This window comes from Phocoena sinus, chromosome 20 (genome assembly GCF_008692025.1).
Source record: "Phocoena sinus isolate mPhoSin1 chromosome 20, mPhoSin1.pri, whole genome shotgun sequence".
Classification (NCBI taxonomy): domain Eukaryota; kingdom Metazoa; phylum Chordata; class Mammalia; order Artiodactyla; family Phocoenidae; genus Phocoena; species Phocoena sinus.
The window spans coordinates 31,524,584-31,545,974 of NC_045782.1; the positions used below are offsets into that span (position 1 = coordinate 31,524,584).

Consider the following 21,391-nt stretch of genomic DNA (forward strand, 5'->3'; position numbering starts at 1 on the left):
TTTCAGTACCTCAAGACAAACTAGATCATTTTTTTTCCCCTAATAAAATTTGCTGACCAGAAAAAAAAAACTGATCTCATCTTTACAGGCCTGATTACTTGAATTTTTCACAGAGATGTTAAGTGCTTTGCTCATTTCTGGGGAGAATTTTATATATATATATTTTTTGTTTGTTTGTTTGTTTGTTTATTTTGCCATGTTGGGTCTTAGTTGCGGCATGCGGGATCTTTTGTTGAGGCATGCAGGCTTCTCTCTAGTTGTGGTGTGAGGGTTTTCTCTCTCTAGTTGTGGCACGCAGGCTCCAGGGCACGTGGGCTCTGTAGTTTGTGGCACACGGCCTCTAGATGAGACGCGCAGCCTTAGTTGCCCCGCGGCATGTGGGGTCTTAGTTCCCTGACCAAGGATTGAACGGGTATCCCCTGCATTGGAAGGTGGATTCTTTACCACTGGATACCAGGGAAGTTCCTATTTTTTTCATTTTAATAAGGTTTATGCAGACATTACCGTTTTATAGATGGGGATTAAATGTGGTTAGCCACCCAGTTCTCTTATAATTTAGGCACAATAGCAGGTACATATATTAGATAATAATTAGTGCTATAGGGAAAAATAAAGTAGACTACAGGGCATAGGTGGTGATGGAGAGGAGGTAGCCAAGTGTAGGTATTTTGTATAGCATAGTTAGGAGAGGCTTATCGGAGAAAGTGACATTTGAACAAAGAATTTTAAGGAAGTGAGAGAGAAAACCCACGGGGATATCTAAGGAAAGCATTTTTCATGAAGAGAATATAGCAAAAGCCCTCAGGGGAAGTGTGCTTGACTTGTTCAAGGAACAAGAAGAGGTCAATTTAGCTGGAATGGAATGAGCAAGGGAATAGTAGGAAATGAAGCTACAGAGGTTGGGGGAGGGGGTGGGATGGGGTAGGGAGATTACACATGGCCCTGTAGGACAGTGTGAGTTCTTCAGCTTTCACCTTGAGTGAGATAGAAATCTTTAGAGGTATTTGAGCAGGAAAATATATGAGTTTTTGTTGCTGTTGTTTAATTACTTTTTTTTCTTTTTTGGCTGCGTTAGGTCTTCGTTGCTGTGCGCGGGCTTTCTCTAGTTGCAGCGAGCAAAGGCTACTCTTTGTCACGATGCATTGGCTTCTGATTGTGGTGGCTTCTCTTGTTGTGGAGCATAGGCTGTAGGGCGCACAGGCTTCAGTAGTTGTGGCTCGCGGACTCTAGAACACAGGCTCAGTAGTTGTGAAACATGCACTTAGTTGCTCTGCAGCATGTGGGATCTTCCTGGACCAGGGCTCGAACCTGTGTCCCCTGCATTGGCAGGTGGATTCTTAACCACTGCACCACCAGGGAAGTCCTGATTACATTTTAAACGTCATCATATTGGCTCTCTTGTAGAAAGTACACTGAACAGAGTCTGATTAAGGTATCTGAATAATCCAGGGAAGAGGTCGTGGTGTAACAGTGAGGTGATGAGACTTTTCAGATTCTGCATTTATTTTGAAGGTGGAGTTGACAGGACCATTTCTTGTATTGATGATGGGCTGTGAGTGAAAGAGAAAAGGATAATTAAGGTGTTTCGCTTGATTTAGTAAATGAATGGAGTTGCCATTAACTGAGATGGCTAATGCTATAGGAGAGGGAAGTTGGAGGTTTCAAAAGCAAGAGAAGTTTAAGACATAATTAGAGAATCATATTAGACATTCGGGTGGAGTGGTAACTGTGCTTTTTGACATATAAGTTGGAGTTCAGAGGAAAGGATTTGTTGGCTTATAGATGTGGATGAGGTCATCTAGGAGTGAATTAAGATAGAAAATGGATTGGAAGACTGAGTCCTGTACTCTGACGTATGGCGAGATGATGAAGAATCAAAACAGGAGCCTAAGGAATAGCTTGTGAGGAGGAACGAAAGAGAATGGTGTCCTAGAAGCCAAGAGATAAAAATGTTTCAAGAGGAAGGAGTATTTAACGACATCAAATAAGCCGAAAGATCAAGTGAGTTGTCCTTTGATCACTGGGAAGTGATCATTAGATTTGACAACGTGAAGTGTAGGTGATTGGTGTAGGTCCTGTGGAGTTAAAAAAATCACTGGAGTCAGGATACTAGGAGTGTGCTCATAAGAGGAAATTGTGACAGGGAGAGTGGAATGCTTAAAATTGCATTTATTGGAAAGGGAATGGATTTATAATAAAAATATCAATATAAGACTGTGGTAATAAATGGTTGGGTTAGTCTTGTATGAAGGACAAGACCTATGGAAGAGGGAGGATCAAAGAAATGAGAGGCCTAGGTTTTGGGATACTCGTGTATAGCTGTTTAAATCATTAGGTACTCAAGGTTGATTTTAAAAAAACAAAAAAACAAGACTGTAAATGGGCTAATTTTACCTAATTCAACTATTTGATGTATTTATCTGCTGTAATTTCTGAGTAATGTGTGTGATGTGATCCAGACCCTTGCTTTTCAAGTTACCATGTTTCAGTAACTTGAAATGAAGGAAATCCACATAGGAGTTATATTGGTTTTTTCTTACTGAATTTTTTTGGTTGTTGATTCTCAAGGTGGAAATTTGTATTTTACATTGTTCTTCAAAGATGTATCAGTTTCAGAAGTTTGTTTATTTTTATTTTTTTTTTGCGGTATGCGGGCCTCTCACTGTTGTGGCCTCTCCCATTGCGGAGCACAGGCTCCGGATGCGCAGGCTCAGCGGCCACGGCTCACGGGCCTAAGCCGCTCCGCAGCATGTGGGATCTTCCCGGACCGGGGCATGAACCCGTGTCCCCTGCATCGGCAGGCGGACTCTCAACCACTGCACCACCAGGGAAGCCCAAGTCTGTTTATTTTTAGTTGCCTTTTATAGTACTGGAAATTTTTTTTTCTAGACTGCTATTATGACAGTTTATAAAAGGAGACTTTCCCTTTACTTCCCTTATTTAGAGCCATGATTCAAAAACATAAAAAGTCAGGTTTGGCAGATGGAATTTTGGTGCTACTAGTTATATGGAGTGATCCCAATGGGCAAGTGGATTTCAGAGATTGCTTTGTATTTCACTAAGTCGGCCAGGCAGTGAAATGTATAGTTTAGGCACAGAGACTTTGGAGCCTTGACTACCTGGGTTCAATCTTATCTCTGCCACGGTATAACCTTGAATGCATAACTTTTTGGAGCCTCAGTTTTCTCGTGTGTAAAATGGGGATAATAGTATCTCCTATAGAGGGTTGCTTGAGGATTAAATGAATATAAAAATATTTAGAATGGTGCTTAGGGCATTGTAAATACTCAATAAATATTACCTATATGTGAAGGTGGTAGAATAATAGGCAGCTTCTTTCTTTCTTAATGATACATGAAGGTGCATCTTATAACAACATCTTAGCTTCACTGAAACCATTGAAACTACCACGTTCAACTGAATCTAAGATGCCATCGATTAATAAGATGCGCCTTTATGTATTATAAAGAACAAAAAACCTGCGAGTTACAATTGAAGGGTATTATTGATTTTAAGACTTTTCCCAATGTCAGAGATGTTAACTTGTAAAAATTAGTAGACTACAGGGCATAGGTGGTGCCCTTGCATCAGCTTGTAGGGTTTATACTGCAAACCCTCTTTCTAGACTAAATGTGGGGTAGAGAAAGAATATGGCTATGACTCTCTAAACATGTTGGCAATGTCCTCACATCCCTGCAGCAAGTCTGAATGCCATATTCTTCCATGTAGAAAAACAAGACTTCCAATGTTGTCTTGATCGCTTGGTTTGCACTGTTAAGTGTTCTGAAACCATGAGGCTTAAGCATGTTGCTATACTTAATAGGATGCTACTAACAATATAGAAATTATTTCTACCATAACTCTTTTAGGTTCTAAGTTATTTGTATCCCTTAATATCTCCATCAGGATTAGAGCTGCTAGGCTCCTGAGTGTCATTCTTCATTGTATTTCTATGTGTGTTGCTTCTGCCTTTTTTCTCATAGAAACATCTGGCCCTCCCTCTACCTGGGTCCTCTTGTCTTCCCGTCAAAGAGATTGACTTACACAGCCATATGATGTTCTTTCTCAGCCTGGATACTTTTTTTCTCCAGAGATTTAGCAAGACAAATACTTGGAAAGAAAGCAAAGAAATAGAAATCTCCTTGCTTCTTTTTGTATTCTAGTTGACTTGTGAATACATGTTTTCAGTGATGTCTTTTGGAGGAGGACTCCTGGATAGATTTTAATTTGCCAATGAAATTTAAAAGAGTATTTAAATTCCATACATATTTACTTAAAATATGCTAATTCTGACCAATTGAAGTACTGAAGAAGAGGGATGAAGCAAGTGAAAAGTTGGTTTTATTAAATATTGAAAGAAATTCAGTTTACTGATTTCAGGATATACCTTAGCAAATAAAATGTGACTTATTAGTAGAAATTCACTGCTTTAGTGAATTGATGAAATAATTTGCAATTAGCATATAGATTTTATGCAAATGAAAGTTCTGAAGTACAATTATATTTGAAAAATTTTATTTCCAGGTATATAGCCTATAGTGATATTTAGATAATTCTTCCTTTATAGATAGTAGAAGGGTAAATGTCAATTAAATGCAAATTTCAAGTTGTATAAGTTCCAAGTAGGTACCTTAAAATTTGAATAAACCTATGTTTTCTTGTTTTAATTTTAGGGCGAAAAGGTAAACTATGAAAAGTTTAGAAATTGGCTTCTTCTAAACAAAGATGCTTTTACCTTCTCTCGTTGGCTACTGTCTGGAGGTGTATATGTGACCCTCACTGATGATAGTGATACTCCCACTTTCTACCAAACTCTGGCTGGAGTCACACATTGTAAGTAATGGCATTTCATTGTGTTCTGTTCACTTTTTAATACAATTGCCTGGTAATACGAGAATATGAGAATATGCCTTTTATCAGTGGGTTTTTTCTTCCAAAGTATAGTAAAATGGAATACTGGAGGCTTGAGTACATAGCTGAAAAGGAAAACTCTTTTTTATCTACTCACTGAATACTTTTGTACTCCAAATGTGTGGGGTGTTTTTTTTTTTCCCCACACCAAGCAATTCTCCAGTGCTCTATGGATACCAACTGGGTGTCCTGCATCTCAGTTCAGTCTGACACTGTCTGCCTGGGGTTAGCACAGACCCCACAGTTTTAGGGCTCAGTCTCGAAAGACTGCCCCTCTGCTCCCCACTTCAGATGCCAAGTCCAGATTGTGACCTGTGCTTCTGACCAACCACCTATAAATGAGACTTCCCATGACCCCCTCCTTGGGTTTGGTAATTTACTAGAACAGTTCACAGAACTTCAGGAAACAGTTACATTTACTGATTCATTATATAATAAAGGATATGTTGAAGGATACAGATGAACAGATACATAGGGCAGGATCTGGAAGGGCCCCAAACACAGGAACTTCTGTCCCTGTGGAGCTGTGATGCCCCAATTCTTCTGGCATGTAGATGTGTTTACCAATCTAGAAGCTCTCCAGACCCTGTGCTTTGGGGATTTTTGTGCAGGCTTATTACATAAGTATGCCTGATTATTAACTACATTTCTAGTTCATCTTCCCTCTCCAAAGAATGGGGAATGGGGCTGAAAGTTCTGAGTTTCTAATTATGGCTTGGTCTTTCTAGTGACCAGACCCTTTCTAAGAGCTTACCAAAAGTCATCTCAGACATTAAAACAAAAGATTCCTATCACCCAGAAAATTGCGAAGAATTTAGGAGCTCTGTGTCAGAGATTCCTGTCACTCAGGAAATTACAGGAATTTGGTCAAAGAGCAAATATTAGCAGGAACCAGGGTCAATATTACTATTTCACAATAGCCCTCTACTAATTGTCCTTAACCAAGCTGTATTAGTTTCCTAGGGCAGCTGTAACAAATTACCACAATCTGTAAACTGAAAAAACAGAAATGTATTCTCTCACAGTTCTGGAAGCTGAAATCAAAGTGTTAACAGAGCCTTGTTCCTCCTGAAGGCCCTAGGGAAGAATCTTTCCTTGTCTCTCCCAGCTTCTGGTGACCCCAGGCTTTGCTTGGCCTGTAGCAGCGTAACTCCAATCTCTGCCTCCGTCTTCCCATGGCCTTCTCTCTGTGTGTGTCTATGTCCTCTCCTCTTCTTTTAAGGACACCAGTCATTGGATTTAGGGCCCAGTCTATATTCAGGATGATTTTAACTCAAGGGCCTTAATTCATTACATCAGCAAAGACCCTATTTCCAATAAGGTCACATTCTGTGATTGCAGGTGATAATGAATTTTTGAGGGACAGTATTTAGTCCTCCACAACACAGGCCTAAGTGTTAACTTCTACTGTTCTTCTTTCCTGTGGTTATAGAATTATACCTACACTGGGCTTTTGCTTATGCTACTCCTTAACACTAGAATGAATGCCTTTCCCTTTTATTCTTCCTATAAACCTTAGTCATCTTTGAAGACTTAAATCACATGCTGCTTGGTTTTCATAAAACACTTTCTTGCCTTCCTGTGAGAAATCATCTCTCCTTCCTCTGAACTCTCATAACACCATTTTTGTACCCTTCTTGAATGAACTTATCACTTTTGTCCTTGTATTATAATTATTTATAGCATTCCATTTATTTGTACATGTCATCTCTCTTAAATCATAGAGAGTCTGTATTATTTTTTTATTCACCCTGTGTCAAGCCTTAAATAAGTATTTGTTGACTGAGTAGAGGACCTTGGGTATCGAGTGCTATTTGTACATATAATTTATGAGTTGGCTACTAGTTATACACCAGCTACTTTCCCTCTCATTTTCATTCCATTGTCACCAGAAGTTCTGACAGATAAATTCTGGCATGAATAGGCAATGAATTTGATGTTCCTACTTTTCAGTGCCCCCACCTGAATATATATATATATTTTTTTTTTTTGAGAAATAATACTCATGTGGTATTTAGGAGTTCTTCGGACTCTGAGTCAGACACTCTAGCCCTGCTACTTATTATTCATGTAGCTGCGGGAAATTTAATCTCTATGAACTTCTTTTTTCATCTGGAAAACAGGGATAACGATACAACTGTACCTCATAGATATGTTGTAAGGAGTGTGGGGAAGGAAAAGTATTTTCCTCTACTTATCTTGGTTTCATTGGGTGGGGCCCTTTAAATTAGACTAACAAAGATAACAAGAAAAAAACATAAGCTTACTTTCTTACTATTGATACTTAACTAACTTACTTATGTACCAGAACTTTCAGTGATGAGTAACTCAAAGGGGTGGTTAGAGCTTGAGCTTATATAGCATCTTAGCAAAGAGCAATAATTTTATGGAGATGTGACAAGACAAAAGAAAAGGACTTTGAGCTGCTAGGGATGGCACATTGTGGGAAGGCAAATAGATGGAGAAACTGTTGATTGATATGGCTGGTTAATAAGGTTTGTTATGTAGATTCTTTCCTTTGGTGCTATCTCCAGGTTGATAAGTATCTAGAGTGGTCTCTGTTGATTAACTTCTTCCTGGTAGAAGGGCAGGTAAGACATCTTTATAAATTAGGCTAATAGGGGGAGCTGGAGAGCTTTTATTTTGGTATCAGCTTCTTCTCAATTGCCTTCAACTCAAAATAACCCTTATGCTAAAGTGGCATGTTTGGGGTGGTATATGGTGCTACCCTTCAGGAATACATGAGATAGTACCTTTTTTAAGGGACTCAGCATTATGCCTGGTATAGAATAGGTAGGTGCTTTACAATGAATATGCATCCTCTTTTTTTTTTTTTGGCTGGGCCCTGCGTGCGCTGCATGAGGGATCTTAGTTCCCTGACCAGGGATCAGACCCGTGCCCCCTGCAGTGGAAGCATGGAGTGCTAACCACTGGATCATCAAGGAATTCCCTGCATCCTTTTGTATTAGTGAACACTTGGCTTGGGAATGTTAGTGAGCTTCATCCCACTTTCTCCAGAGAGTAATTGTTTTGGGAGCAAGCAGTTTTCTAAGAGAGGACTATAGATCAGTACAAAAATTAACTCATCCATGTCTGTGGGAAGAAAGTGTTTTTCTTACCAGTTTGCTTTCTTTTATTTTAGAATTTATAAAAATAAAGAACAAAAATAAACTAGTACAACAGGCAACTCATTTGCTGCTGGCTTCAGCAAATGGCTCCTTTCTTAGTGAACTTTCCTATGAAAGCATTATGACAGAGTCAGAATTACTGCTAAATTTCTTACAGAAATTCTGACATGGGTAGGTTTACATTCTGATGTCTGTGATTTATCATATTATTTATAAATTCTCAGCTTCTGTGGATGTCTTTGCAGGCTCTTTCACTCAAAGAATATTTGGTACATTAAACTTTTCAAATAATGTGTCAAGAATGTGGAAACACAGGATAAAAATAGAGAATGTTATTAACTGATTTATAAGTAAACAGAAAATATTTATTTTAAAGCATCACTGACTCCATTTAAATTTGCGTAATGACCCAAGGTATCTAGGAAACAAAAAGGAGTTATAATTTTTCACTTGTAAATACCATTTATGTTAGAGTGCAGGTGCCTTTAATTACTTTTTCACATACGATTATAAAGTAAAATTTGAAGTCACAGTAAGTTGAACATACTGCCATTTTTAATCAAATTTTTTCTCTTCCATGTAAATCACAAATGAACCTGGGGCGCTATTTGTATTCAATACAGAGTTAGAATAACTAACTGATTTGATTTAGACAAGATTTTAGACTTTGTCATGGCCAGTACAGTTTTTAGAACTTCAGATTCCAAACTATTGTTACCTTACCTTTCATTTAAGTTTAAGAAATTGAATTAGAACTTTTTTTGGCTGCATCACCTTGCAGGATTTTAGTTCTCCAACCAGGGATTGAACCTGGGTCCTCAGTACTGAAAGCACTGAGTTCTAACCACTGGACTGCCAGGGAATTCCCTGAATTAGAACTTTAGCCAAAAGTCCAACTTTTTATGCTTGAGTAGATCTTAGCTAGATTTTTATCAAGACTGATATATTTTTCTTTTATAATTTGCTGTTTAAATACCTAAGGTTAGATTTCCTAAAAAGCTGTTTTTTCATCAAATATATAGTGTTTTTAATGACAAGTTAATTTTTAAACATTTTGATATTCAGAATCAGAGAACATATATAGAGAACATAAACATGTTCTGTATAGTTAAATGTTTGAAATAGTTTGGTACAAGTTTATTATTATTATTATTGATATCTGAAAGAAGATCCTACTTTCTAAGACTAACTAGTCATTTGGCTTTTTCTTGTAATAGCCTTTCCCCACCCATTTTGTTCATGGTTATTTAGCACTACATAGTGTTGGAATTTGGAGCCACGGACTATAAACTCAAAATGTAATTTGTTTTAATCAGCTTTTTACAAATTTAGTTCAGTGTATCAAATCCCCTACTATTGTACATGCATAGTCCTATCCAATCACAGTCTGGCATCTCTCTGCTTGAGTTTGAAGGCTCATCCTTTAGATGCTAACCTTTGAAACGTCTACATTCTAACCGAACTGTCTACTAATTCTAGGTTGAACTGCCATCTTTAACATTCTTTTTTTGTCACTCACTGGAAAGTAAAGTTCTCTCTTGTTTTTTTGTCTTTTATCTTGTGTCCATAGCATAAATCCTTCTATAGGTTATCTATCCTCTTCCTTATTTTTGAATAATAGCAGAATACAACGGTTATTCTTTTTGTTTTTCTGTCCTATCACTACCTGATTTTCCTAGAGACTTTTACACATGCTTTTTTACTTCTGCTTGCAATATCCTTCTTCTGCCACACTAGTTTTCCTTTCCCTGGTCAACCCTAAGATGTTCTGTGTGTACCTCTTTAAATATCAAGACTTCTAGGGCCTCACTGCTTATGTGCTCCCTGAAAACCCTGTGTCTCTGTTCCTTCACTGTACTTTCCACACTGGATTAAAATGACCCATTTTCTCTTCTATTAGAATCTAAGCATAATTATTTTGTTCACTGTCATGTCTATAATTTTTAGTGCAATGTCAGGTACATAAAATGTTTTTATTGAATGTAGAATATTAAATGATCTTGACATATAGCTCCTGTACTTTTTTTTTCCCAAAAATGCTTTGGAAGGTTCCAACTTACCACATACAGATTGAGCCCTTACTAAAGGAGGCACTATACTCCTTGAACATTATCTCATTTAATCCTTGTGCCACCTCTGAAGTTCATTTTATCTCCATTCTAAAAATGAGGAAACCACAGCTACAAGAAGTTAAAGAAACTTTCTCAAGATCAAATGGCTAATAGGTGCCAAAATTGGGATGTTTGAACCCCAGAGTGCATGCTTAGTATCATTTTAGGATTTGAAGACAGTTTATTGACACACAGTCATTTTTTTCTTTAATCTTTCATAAGCAGCTTGTAATTGCAGGTAAAAGGAGGTGGTCATGTGATAGCTGTGTTTGTGGTGAGCCATCTTCCTCAGACTCACTTTAGACAATCTTGCAGCTTCACTTTTCCAATTTCCTTTTTTTTCTCCTTGGGATACCTTCAAATGATTATTATTTTAAATTTCTCTTTAATAATTAACTTCATTTGATCCAGGCAAGGTCAGTGAATGATTCCCCATTTACCAACAGTGAAATAGGTAATTGGAAGAACTAAGATTTTAAGAACTATGTTTTAAGAACTAATTGAGAGTTTTTTTCCTTAATGATGATCATCTTTTCATAGAGTTTAGCTATATTATTTGGAAGAAAATATGTGTGCTCTTTCTTGTAAATATGTTTTTTAGAGTTTCCCTAAAATGTATCATAAGCGTGATTTCTTTTAAGTAGTAGAATCTGGATACTGAGGTAATTAATGTAGTATTTTGGGCTAATTTTAGGGCCATTGAACTCATTTTGATTGGTTTTCTTTTCTTATCTAACTCAAATTTATATAACTCAAATGCTTTATTTTAGCATTTATTATCTCAACTAAAAATATGCATATTATTATATTCCCTTGCCACATTTTAGTTTGCAATGTTAAAGCCTCCTTTCTGTAAGAGAAAAGTACTTCAGTGATTCTTAGGCCATAAACTGCCTAGTAAATCTGCATGTCCCTCCTTCATTATCCTCTTATCTGGTTGTAAATGATGTAAGGCTTAAATAGATTGCAGAAGGTCATTGCTTTTGAGAACAGGTTGCTTCCTCAGAAATGTTAAAGAACTGTGTTACTGTTTGAAAATACTTGGATATTTTGCTTGGCTTTGTTTTTGTTTTTGTTTTTAAATAAGAATCCAATTCTGGCATTAAAGAGCAATTTCTGTAGCTGGAGCCTCCGGTAAGGTGGGACTTGATTAGGATGGCCCAAAGGGCAGGCTAGAAACTATTTAGAATGTTGTAGTATGCTGCTGTTGTGAACCAGAAAAAATTATATCAATAGGTGGGTGATAAATTCATTCCCATTTAGCTGGTAAAGTATAAGTTTTGATATTTATTTATGAATTGCAAATAGAGTAACTACTGCAGTTGTTAACCTCTAACTTCTTTAAGTGAAAATAAGGTTAGTTATCTTTCCTCTCCTCAGCAATTCAGCTGCCAACTCATGTAAAATATTTGGGTAATGATAATATATATATTTTACTTTAGCATGCTTTTACAAATATTTGATTAACAAATTACAGTCTGTAACTATAAATGAACAGATCGCATAAACTTAAAAGGGAGCCGTAGCCATAACCAATCTGATCATTTTTGTCGTTCTACTTACTTGTCTTGACGTTCTACTTACTTGTCTTTCCACATTTCTACTTCAACAAAAAAAATTGTGTTTTTTAAGGAGATTAATGAACTTAGTTTTCAAAGGTAAAAACATTTGGGAGGAAGTTGATATGAATTTTCTGTGTTCTAATTTAGTGTATAAACTAAACACCAACTGATCAGAAGTACTTATTGAATACCCATTATATGCTCAGTACCTAGATGTATAAAAATGAGGACATAGTTTCTGTCTTCCACCTTTGGTTTCAGTGTCAGATTTTTTTAATCTGAAGATCTACTACTTGGAAGAAAATTTAGAATTTGTGAAAACTGTTTCTCTGGAGGAACAGATTTCTCTTTCTTTCTTCCTTTCACATAATAAATGGAGTAAACAGACATCTTATTTAGGAAAATGAGGCAGTAATGCTCAATTTATATATCAAACTCCTGTAATTACTCTCCCTATTGCTAAAAGTTTAAATTATTCCTCTTAAATAAATTCAGTCATCTGGGTATTTGAAGTAGATACTTCTGTTAAAAAAAAAAAAAAGAAAACTGTGGAAATTCCCTGGTGGTCCAGTGGTTAAGACTCGGCACTTTCACTACAGTGGCCCGGGTTCAAACCCTGGTCGGGGAACTAAAATCCCTCAAGCTGTGCAGCACAGCCAAAAAAACTTTAAGAAAAAAAAAAAAAAGACAGAAAAACCAAAACTGCTAAGGACTAGAGAATGAATACTTTGAAATCACTGGAAATTTAAAATACATTGTTCTTATCTTGCCAGGTAACTTGTAAGCTACTTGTCCATTAAATATTTCTGGAGTGCTCAAAATGTACCAGATATTATTCTAAGTTTTAGAATATAGCAATGAATAAAATAGACCAAAAAGCCTGCCTACAAGGAGCATATGTTCTAGTTGGAGGAAACAACAAAGAAAACAAATAAGTTTTCGAGAACAAAGTAAAGCAGGGAAGAGGGATGAAGGAGCATCATTGGATGGGGTGCAGTTTAGAAGATCTGAGAATATGACATCGAGTAAAGATCTGAAAGAGTTGTAATAGCCATGCAGGTATCTTGCAAGAAGAGTGTTAAAAAAGTTTTGAAGCAGCATGATTCTGCTTAAATTTTTCTTCTGAAATGATGTTTTTATTCTTAGTGAAATTAACTCCCCCCGCTTTTTATGAATTGTCTGTCTTGTACTTGTTAATTTATTGTAGTCTTAATGCTTTTTAATTCCGTGTATTGATGATTTAAACTCACTTCTGTTCTTAGCTGCCCACTAGGCTATTCCTTTTTTTTTTTTTGCGGTACGCGGGCCTCTCACTGTTGTGGCCTCTCCCGCTGCGGAGCACAGGCTCCGGACGCGCAGGCTCAGAGGCCATGGCTCACGGGCCCAGACACTCTGCAGCATGTGGGATCTTCCCAGACCAGGGCACAAACCTGCGTCCCCTGCATCGGCAGGCGGACTCTCAACCACTGCGCCACCAGGGAAGCCCTAGGCTATTCTTAACTCAGCAGTCAAGAGTGATCCTGTGGGTTGGATCATGTCACTCCTCTGCATTAGATCCTCCAGTGGTTCACAATTTCACTTAAAATCAAAGTCCTTACAGTGGCCTATATAATCTGACCCCCATTTTCTTACTGACTTTTATTTTTGGATATTTGTTTCTTGTGGGGAAATTGCTATTATTGTTATGCTTTTTCTCTTTTATATTTTCTTACATGTTATTAATGAGATATAGGAAAAGCATTGATTTTTATATATTTATTTTATATCCCTACAGGTTTTTAAACTCAATTATAATTTTTAAATGTTTTCTCTTTGAGTTGTTTTGGAATGCATTCTACTTATAATGCAAATAATAACCTTGCTTATTTTCTAACATTATACTTCATATTCATATCTTATTGCATTGGTGAGAATTTTCAGAATCATGTTAAATAACAGGGGAAGGGTTCTACTTTAGGTTGGGAAGTAGAAAGACATGAAGGATCTTCATTCCTATTTTAATAACATGAAATCACTACATAAACCAAACAATCATAATCTTTAAAGCCACTGAAGACATTTCAATACAAAGAAATCTTAAAAAAAAAAACAAAACTGAATTCCAGAGGGACAAGTGCTTCCTAGGTAATCAAAGGATATAAAGGTGCTTTCATTTCTGAGGCCAGAGGCTGAGATTGGGGCTAAGGCTGCCAGAAGAGTGTGCCTGCCTGAGGACAGTCTTTGCTGGGATAAGAAGAAGCCAGCCAAACTTTGAAAAACCTGTTTCAGATTTAAATCTGAAGGAACCGCAAGTGCAAAGATAATCATCTCCGCCCTGTAATTCTGTCCTGTGGAAATTTTGCTGAGACTGGGGTTAGGCAGTTTCATGACCTCATAATTTTGAAGTCTCAAAATCTTGAAGGTTGCAGTCTCAAGGCTCTGTGGTCCTGAGCTGCTGTCATTTTATGGAGTTGCAGTCTTGAAGTCCTGTGGTTATGCAATTTCAACACAGGGATTGACAAACATTTTCTTTAAAAGGCAAATAGTTAATATTTCAGACTTGTAGGCCATATGGCTCTTTGTTACAATTACTCAACTCTGCCATTGTAACACATTAGCAACCATAAACTAAATGTAAGTACATGGCATTGTTGTGTTCTAATAAAACATTATTTATACAAACATGTATGCAGCCTTCAGGCTGGAGTTTATAGATCTCCAGGTTCAAAAACTAGCAGTTTCTGAGCTCTCCTGAATAGAAATCTGAGCTCACCTTCAAAACATTTGAACTAGAGGTAAACTTAGTCTAACCAAAGCTGCAACTAAACTTCTATCCAAAATCTGTCATGATTAATGATATCAGATGGACATTATGGACTGGGTGTTTCCTGTTTTCATCATTGCTCTGTGTAGATACTGATTTCCATCTGGTATCATTTAATTTAGTCTGAAGAACATCCTTTAACATTCCTTTTGGTACCGTTCTGCTATTGATGAATTCTCTCAGCTTTTGTTTGTCCAAAAAATACTTTATTTTGCCTTTGTTTTTGAAGGATATTTTCATAGGATATAGAATTTGAGATTAACAGTTTTTTTTTCTCCTTTCAAACCCTTTTTTCCCCCCATTAATCTTCTGGCTCCCTTGTTTCTGAAGAGAAATCATTGCTTATCTTAGTTCCTGTGTTTGTAATGTATTGTTTCTCCCCTCTCATGCTGCTTTTAAGATTTTTACTTTATCAGCAGTTGGATCGTGTCTTGCCTTGGTTTGGTTTTCCTTGAATTTTTCTTGCACAAGTTTCACTGAACTTCTGGATCTATGGGATTATGGTTTTAATCAAATTTGAAATTTTTTCAGCTGTTATTTGTTTTAAATATTTTCCGCCCACTCTTTTCTGGGACCCCAGTAACATGTATGCTATACTTTTGGTATTGTCTTACAGGTCACTAAGAGTCTACTAATTTTTTCAGACTTTTTTTTTCTCCTTATGCTTCCATTTGGATAGTTTCTGTTGCTCAGTCTTCAGGTTCACTGACCTTTCCTCTGTATTTTTTAATCTGCAGTTAATATCCCATGAATTTTTAAAATTTCAAGTACAGTTGACCCTCCATATCCACAGATTTAGCATCCACAGATTCAACCAATTGGGGATTGAAAATATTTGAAAAAAAGTTTTTTCCAGAAAGTTCCAAAAAACAAAACTTGAATTTGCCACGCACCAGCAACTGTATATATAGCATTTACATTTTATTAGGTATTATAAGTAATCTAGAGATGATTTAAAGTATACAGGAGGATGTGCGTTGGTTATATGCAAATACTATACCATTTTATATAAGGGCCTTGAGCATCCTTGGATTTTGGTATCCATGGGGGTCCTGGAACCAATCTCCTATGGATACCAAGGGATGATTGTATTGTACTCTTCATCTCTAGTAGTTTCATTTGGTACTTTTTTTTTTTAATAGTTTCCGTTTCTCTTTTCAAAATAGTCATGGTTTTCCTTAAATTCTGGAGATATTTATAATGGATGTTTTAAAGCCTTGTCTACTAATTCCATCATCTCTGTTATTTCTATGGCTTTTTCTATTGACTGGTTTTTATCCTGGTTTTGGATCGCTTTTTCCTGCTGTTTTATGTACATATATATATTTGGATGCTAGACATTGTGAGTGTTATATGGCTAATGGATTCTGTTGTCATCCTTTAAAATAGGAAGTTTGTTTTGTTTTGATAGGCAGTTATTTGTGGATCAGGTTGATATTTTCTAGAATTTTTTTTAAAGTCTTTTGGGGGCAAGTCTGGAGTAGCCTTTACTCTAAGAGTTAGTTTTTCCCCTACTGATTAAGTGACCCTCTGAGTCTGTGAATGCTCCCAGTGTTCAACAAGGTATCTCCGCTCTGGCTGGTCAGAACTTAGGCATTTCCTAGCCCAGCCTCAATGAATTTCACTCTATGCATACATAGCTTAGTACTCTGCTAAAACTCAGTAAGACTCCTGTTCATATTTCTGGAGCTCTTTCTCTACATAACTCTTTCCTCTCCAGTATTCTGCCCTGTAAACTTGATCTACCTCAACCTCCCTGAACTACAAGTTCTATTCTTAACTCAGTGAAATTTCACTGCTTAGGTTCCTCATACCTTGCCAAGGTCTGGGAAGAGGCTGCAGGCAGAAAGCCGGGGTAATGGAAAGACTCACCTTGTTTGTTTTCCAAATCTTACTTTAGTTCCTTGGAGGGAAAAAAAACAACAGCAACAACAGTGCACATATAGAATGTAACCATAGTTGGAGTTTACCTGTGATTTTTTTTTTTTAAATACATCTTCTGATGAATGAGAAGAAAAAGATTTTCATGATGCCCCTATTACCTATCACATTATAAATCCTGTTCTACCCTCTGTCTTATATATTGACTTTATTACCTATAACATCTTTTGTCATGTTCATTTATTTAATAAGTATTGAATGTGTGTAGTTACCATATCGACAGGATGGATCAGACATGGTATCCTGCTATTAGGATGTTTATAGTGTAGCCAGGAGAGAATATGTATATAGAATCACTAAATCCAAGATACAGATTGAAAATTACCAAAAATGAGTACAGATAAAAATGGTGTGGGAAGCCATAAAGGTCTCAGTTGTTTCCTGTTTTACATATTGGTTTTAAATGGGGAACTGCAAAAAAAATTTTTTTCCATTTTAAAGCTTCTTATATGTTAATTTGAATTTAATTTTCATTCCATTTTAAATATAATGTATTTGTCTTTCAGAGTTTTGTTTTAGGTAATTTTTAGCAATTTAACTGGGAAATTAAAATATATCCTTAGAAGTTACATTATCAGGATAAACTAACTGCCCAGAGGAGAAGCCTGAGGTTTTATAATCTTGTTTCATTTGACTCTCAGTGGAGGAATCAGACATCATTGATCTGGAGAAACGCTATTGGTTGCTGAAGGCTCAATCCCGAACTGGACGATTTGATTTAGAGACATTTGGCCCATTGGTTTCACCACCAATTCGTCCATCTCTAAGTGAAGGTAGGAATCATTCTATTTCTACAGTGTTCCTTGCTAAACACACATAAGACCATCTTTTATTTCTAACCAATACATCTTAACTCTAAAAGGCTATAATGTTACAAGTTTGCAAGTTTCTTGCAAATAGTGTAGTTCAGTGGGAAAAAAAACTAAATTGGGAATTATAGTCTTGAGCTTCCTATTCTACCTATGTAGCCTTGCATAAGTCAGTTTTGCTCTCTCACCTGTACATTCTCATATATATAAAACGTTTTGACCGAGACAGTGGTTACAAAACAGTACTCCAGTGAGGTGCCTCAGCATCTGGTGCAGGGATGAGGGAGGTGGCCACTGAGCAGGCAAAGCTCTAGGTTTCCACACATAGCCCCACCTCTTCCCTCACCGCAAGAGCCTCCACTGTTTTTATTTTACATAAGAAGGTTCCACTGGGGAATTACCTGGCTGTCCAGTGGTTAGGACTCTGCACTTTCACTGCTGAGGGCCCGGGTTCAGTCCCTGGTTGGGGAACTAAGATCCTGCAAGCCGCGTGGCATGGCACCAAAAAAAAAAAAAAAGGAGATTCCACTGTTGTATCCCTCCCTCCCTCCCCTGCCCCAAAAAGATTAAGAAACCACTGGACTGGACCATCTCTATGCTCCCCACTTAGCCCTAAACTTTTCATTGCTATAACTTAAAAAAAAAAAGTTAGTAATGCAAAGGGTAGTTGTTGGTGATATCACAAAAACCATATTTGGAATCTGAATACTTGGGTTCTGCTTCTGGTTCAGACCTTTTTAAACTTTTCTAACTTTTGGCAAGTCATGTAACTACTTCTAGCTTTGATTTTCTACTCTTTAAACTGAGGGCACAGAAGTAGAGTCTTACAGACAATCTGTATTCTTCACATTCCCAGTGTATTTCAGAAATACCTGTTTGGGGAGCCAGAACAGATGGGGCTTGTACCTACTTCAAAGGTGCAGTTGTGTTTTTACCTTTCTAGAATTGGAGAGTGATAAGTCATTTTATTTGAAAACAAAATTATTCCATTTCTATTTTTTACAAAAAGTTTGAAAACCACAGGATTATATTATAAATTCCCTTTTATTTCTGAATTTTAAAATAGTTATAAATATTAAGTAATACAAAGAAGACTGCAGTACAGAATTTCTTTCTTTGGTAATATAGTGTGTTATTTTTCTTTGCTTCATGAAAGAGCTTAATGGAGCTTATTAATAACAACACAGTATATCTTTGATATGCAGTTCGACTTTTCTTCTTTTTTCATTTTTCTTCTTAGTCTTTCCAAATAAGGATAATTCTGGTCTCTGACATTTTTTTTCAGTTCTTGATTTTTTAAACTGATTTTTATTTTTTACATGCTAAAGTCATTTTGAGCTATAGGAATTGATATAAAATAGAGACAGGCAGGCAAACAAAACCAAACACTAAATGATAGTAATGTATTTTCTGCTAGAAAGTTAAGTTTTATAATTATACCAGGAAAAAGAGAAATACTTCCTAGGACAATGGGAACTACTGATAAACTTTTTTTTTTTAATTCAGTCAGTTTATGGGAGTCATGCCTCCTTTCATAAACATGTCATTATTACCATTAGGACGTTTGTTTGTTGTGATTTACGTTGTCTTCCTATTTTACAGGTTTGTTTAATGCTTTTGATGAAAATCGTGACAATCACATAGATTTTAAGGAGATATCCTGTGGGTTATCAGCCTGTTGCAGAGGACCCCTGGCTGAAAGACAAAAATGTAAGTGTGTTAAACACTGTCACAAAATTTACAAACTATACAGCGAAAAAAATCAGCATTCATTCATATAAAAATCATCTGTGGATTGAGGCTTGAATTTTCATTACTCTGGCAAATAGCAGTCTCATGTTGAGGTTTTACTGAGGTCTCTGTAAGGATTCAGTCACCTATTTTCTGTGGAGTGATTTGGGATTTGTCATTAGTAAGGGGGTTGATTTTTCCAGATGAATGTGCAGCTCATGATAAATGAACTACATCAGTCATGATGTATTTGAAAATGTTAAGCATTTCGAAAATATTTTCTGGTAGTCTATAGAGAATTTTGTGTCTTGCATGACTTGAAGTGTAACTTATTTTCTGTCACTTGAATACATTAGTATTTTATTAGCAAAATGAAATTTATGATCAAAACACAGTTTTATTAAATACTAAAATGGTCTTTTAAGCCTAACTAAAATGTTATAGTGTAATTTATAAGCATATTGAATTAATAAATCTTAACTATATTTGAGAAAATGCAACAGTTTAGGTTCCAACATTTAATTGGAACCTAATTCTAATATATTTACAAGTGTCATTATCTCTGTGTCTTTCTAAAATACAGCTTCACAGATGTTGCCTATGTGGGGTATGCTACTTGTTATTTGATATTCTTCAGTAATGTGCTGTGATGCACTCCATTGATTTAATAGCATAATTATTATGGGAGTATATGAAATAGATAAGTATGTAATCTAAAAAATGTATATTTCTTTTTTCTTCCCTGATATGGTATACCATTATTCCAACCTGGCTTTACGATAGATTATTTGTTCCCATTAAAGTTCATATATTAAATAAAGAGGCCGAAATCTTTGCTTTTCAATTGAGGTTTATTATTGCCTTAAAAAAATTTTTAATTTCTTTTTTGCTAGTGGAAGTTAATAAACTAGAGTGATTCATTTGATGTTAATTAGCAAAGTGCTGCTATTTCTAATTCTTAGTCTGTTGTACATAAACAAAGAATTGAAGAGTTGAAATTGTTCTTTGGCAAAAAATGAGTGTGCCTTAATTACATTGGAGAGGCAAAATCTTTATACAGTTATCCCTCAGTATCTGCTGGGGATTGGTTCTGGGACCTCCTCGGATACCAAAATCCATGTATACTCAAGTCCTTGTATAAAATGGCATAGTATTTGCATATAACCTATGCACATCTTGTGTACTTTAAATCATCTCTAGGTTACTTATAATACCTAATACAATGTAAATAGTTGTAAATACAATGTAGATGCTATGTAAATAGTTGCCAGTGTGGCAAATTCAAGTTTTGCTCTTGGGGACTTTATGGAAAATTTTTTTCTTAATTTTTATATATTTTCGATCTGTGGTTGTTTCAGTCTGCAAATGTGGAACCTGTGGATACAGAGGGCCAACTGTACCACCTTGTTATTGTTGATTCTTAATGTAGATGGAACATTTTCAACATTGTGAGAATCAACTCTGAAGTGATCGGTTTTAAATATTAGAAATTAATTTAAAGGCTTGAATTACCTCCTCAAAATCTGTGAGGTATTGTACAGTAATTTGGCTCTTATTTTTCAGTTTGCAAGGAATTTAACTCTAGATTTGGGGGAAGGATAGGGTTCTCCAACCTGGCTAACGATGTAGATAGAGAGACTTAGCAAGTATGTGCAGGAAATCCTACAAGTTCAGAGGACTTTAATGACATAGTCTGCTCCAGATGAGCAGACTTAATCCAGAATATACTTGCTTAAGAAACTAAGTAATTTTACTAAGGCAGCTTCCAGTAAAACGTATTGTACTTCAGAATATAAAAGTGATTTCCCTTCATAAGAGTTTCTTTTCTTTAGTTTGCTTCAAGGTGTTTGATGTTGACCGTGATGGAATTCTCTCCAGGGTTGAACTGAAAGACATGGTGGTTGCACTCTTAGAGGTCTGGAAGGACAACCGTACCGATGACATCCCGGTAAATTCTGGTTGTATACATGTTGTTGCATGTAAATTTCCAACAGGAAAATGGAGTGAAAAATTTTAAAAAGAGATCAAGAGAAAGGGATTTGTTATTACCTCTAGTTGCTATATTATGCTACTCAAAATATCCATAGCTGAAGGTACAAAACTAGAAAAAGAATTTGCCTTAGAAAATTTCATAAACTGAATGTATTGAGTAAAGTAAAAATGAAACCAGAGGGGAATTGTCTTAATTTTTTAAAGCAAGTGTAACAATCTATTAATGGTAATTTAAAAAAATACTTGACCTGGGCTTCCCTGGTGGCGCAGTGGTTGGGAATCCGCCTGCCGATGCAGGGCACACGGGTTTGTGCCCTGGTCTGGGAAGATCCCACATGCCGCGGAGCGGCTGGGCCCGTGAGCCATGGCCGCTGAGCCTGCGCGTCCGGAGCCTGTGCTCTGC

The 21,391-nt window shown here is 36.4% G+C and overlaps 1 protein-coding gene across 2 annotated transcripts in view; it reads left to right on the top strand.

Annotated features, from left to right (window-relative positions):
* The window catches only part of USP32 (ubiquitin specific peptidase 32), a 210,367-nt gene that overhangs the window by 118,630 nt on the left and 70,346 nt on the right, over nucleotides 1–21,391 (top strand). For both annotated transcript variants that reach the window (XM_032615574.1, XM_032615573.1), the window contains exons 5-8: nucleotides 4,674–4,833; nucleotides 17,098–17,229; nucleotides 18,868–18,975; nucleotides 20,829–20,944. In XM_032615574.1, the coding sequence (XP_032471465.1) occupies nucleotides 4,674–4,833; nucleotides 17,098–17,229; nucleotides 18,868–18,975; nucleotides 20,829–20,944 (516 nt within the window). The remainder of the gene's footprint in view (nucleotides 1–4,673; nucleotides 4,834–17,097; nucleotides 17,230–18,867; nucleotides 18,976–20,828; nucleotides 20,945–21,391) is intronic.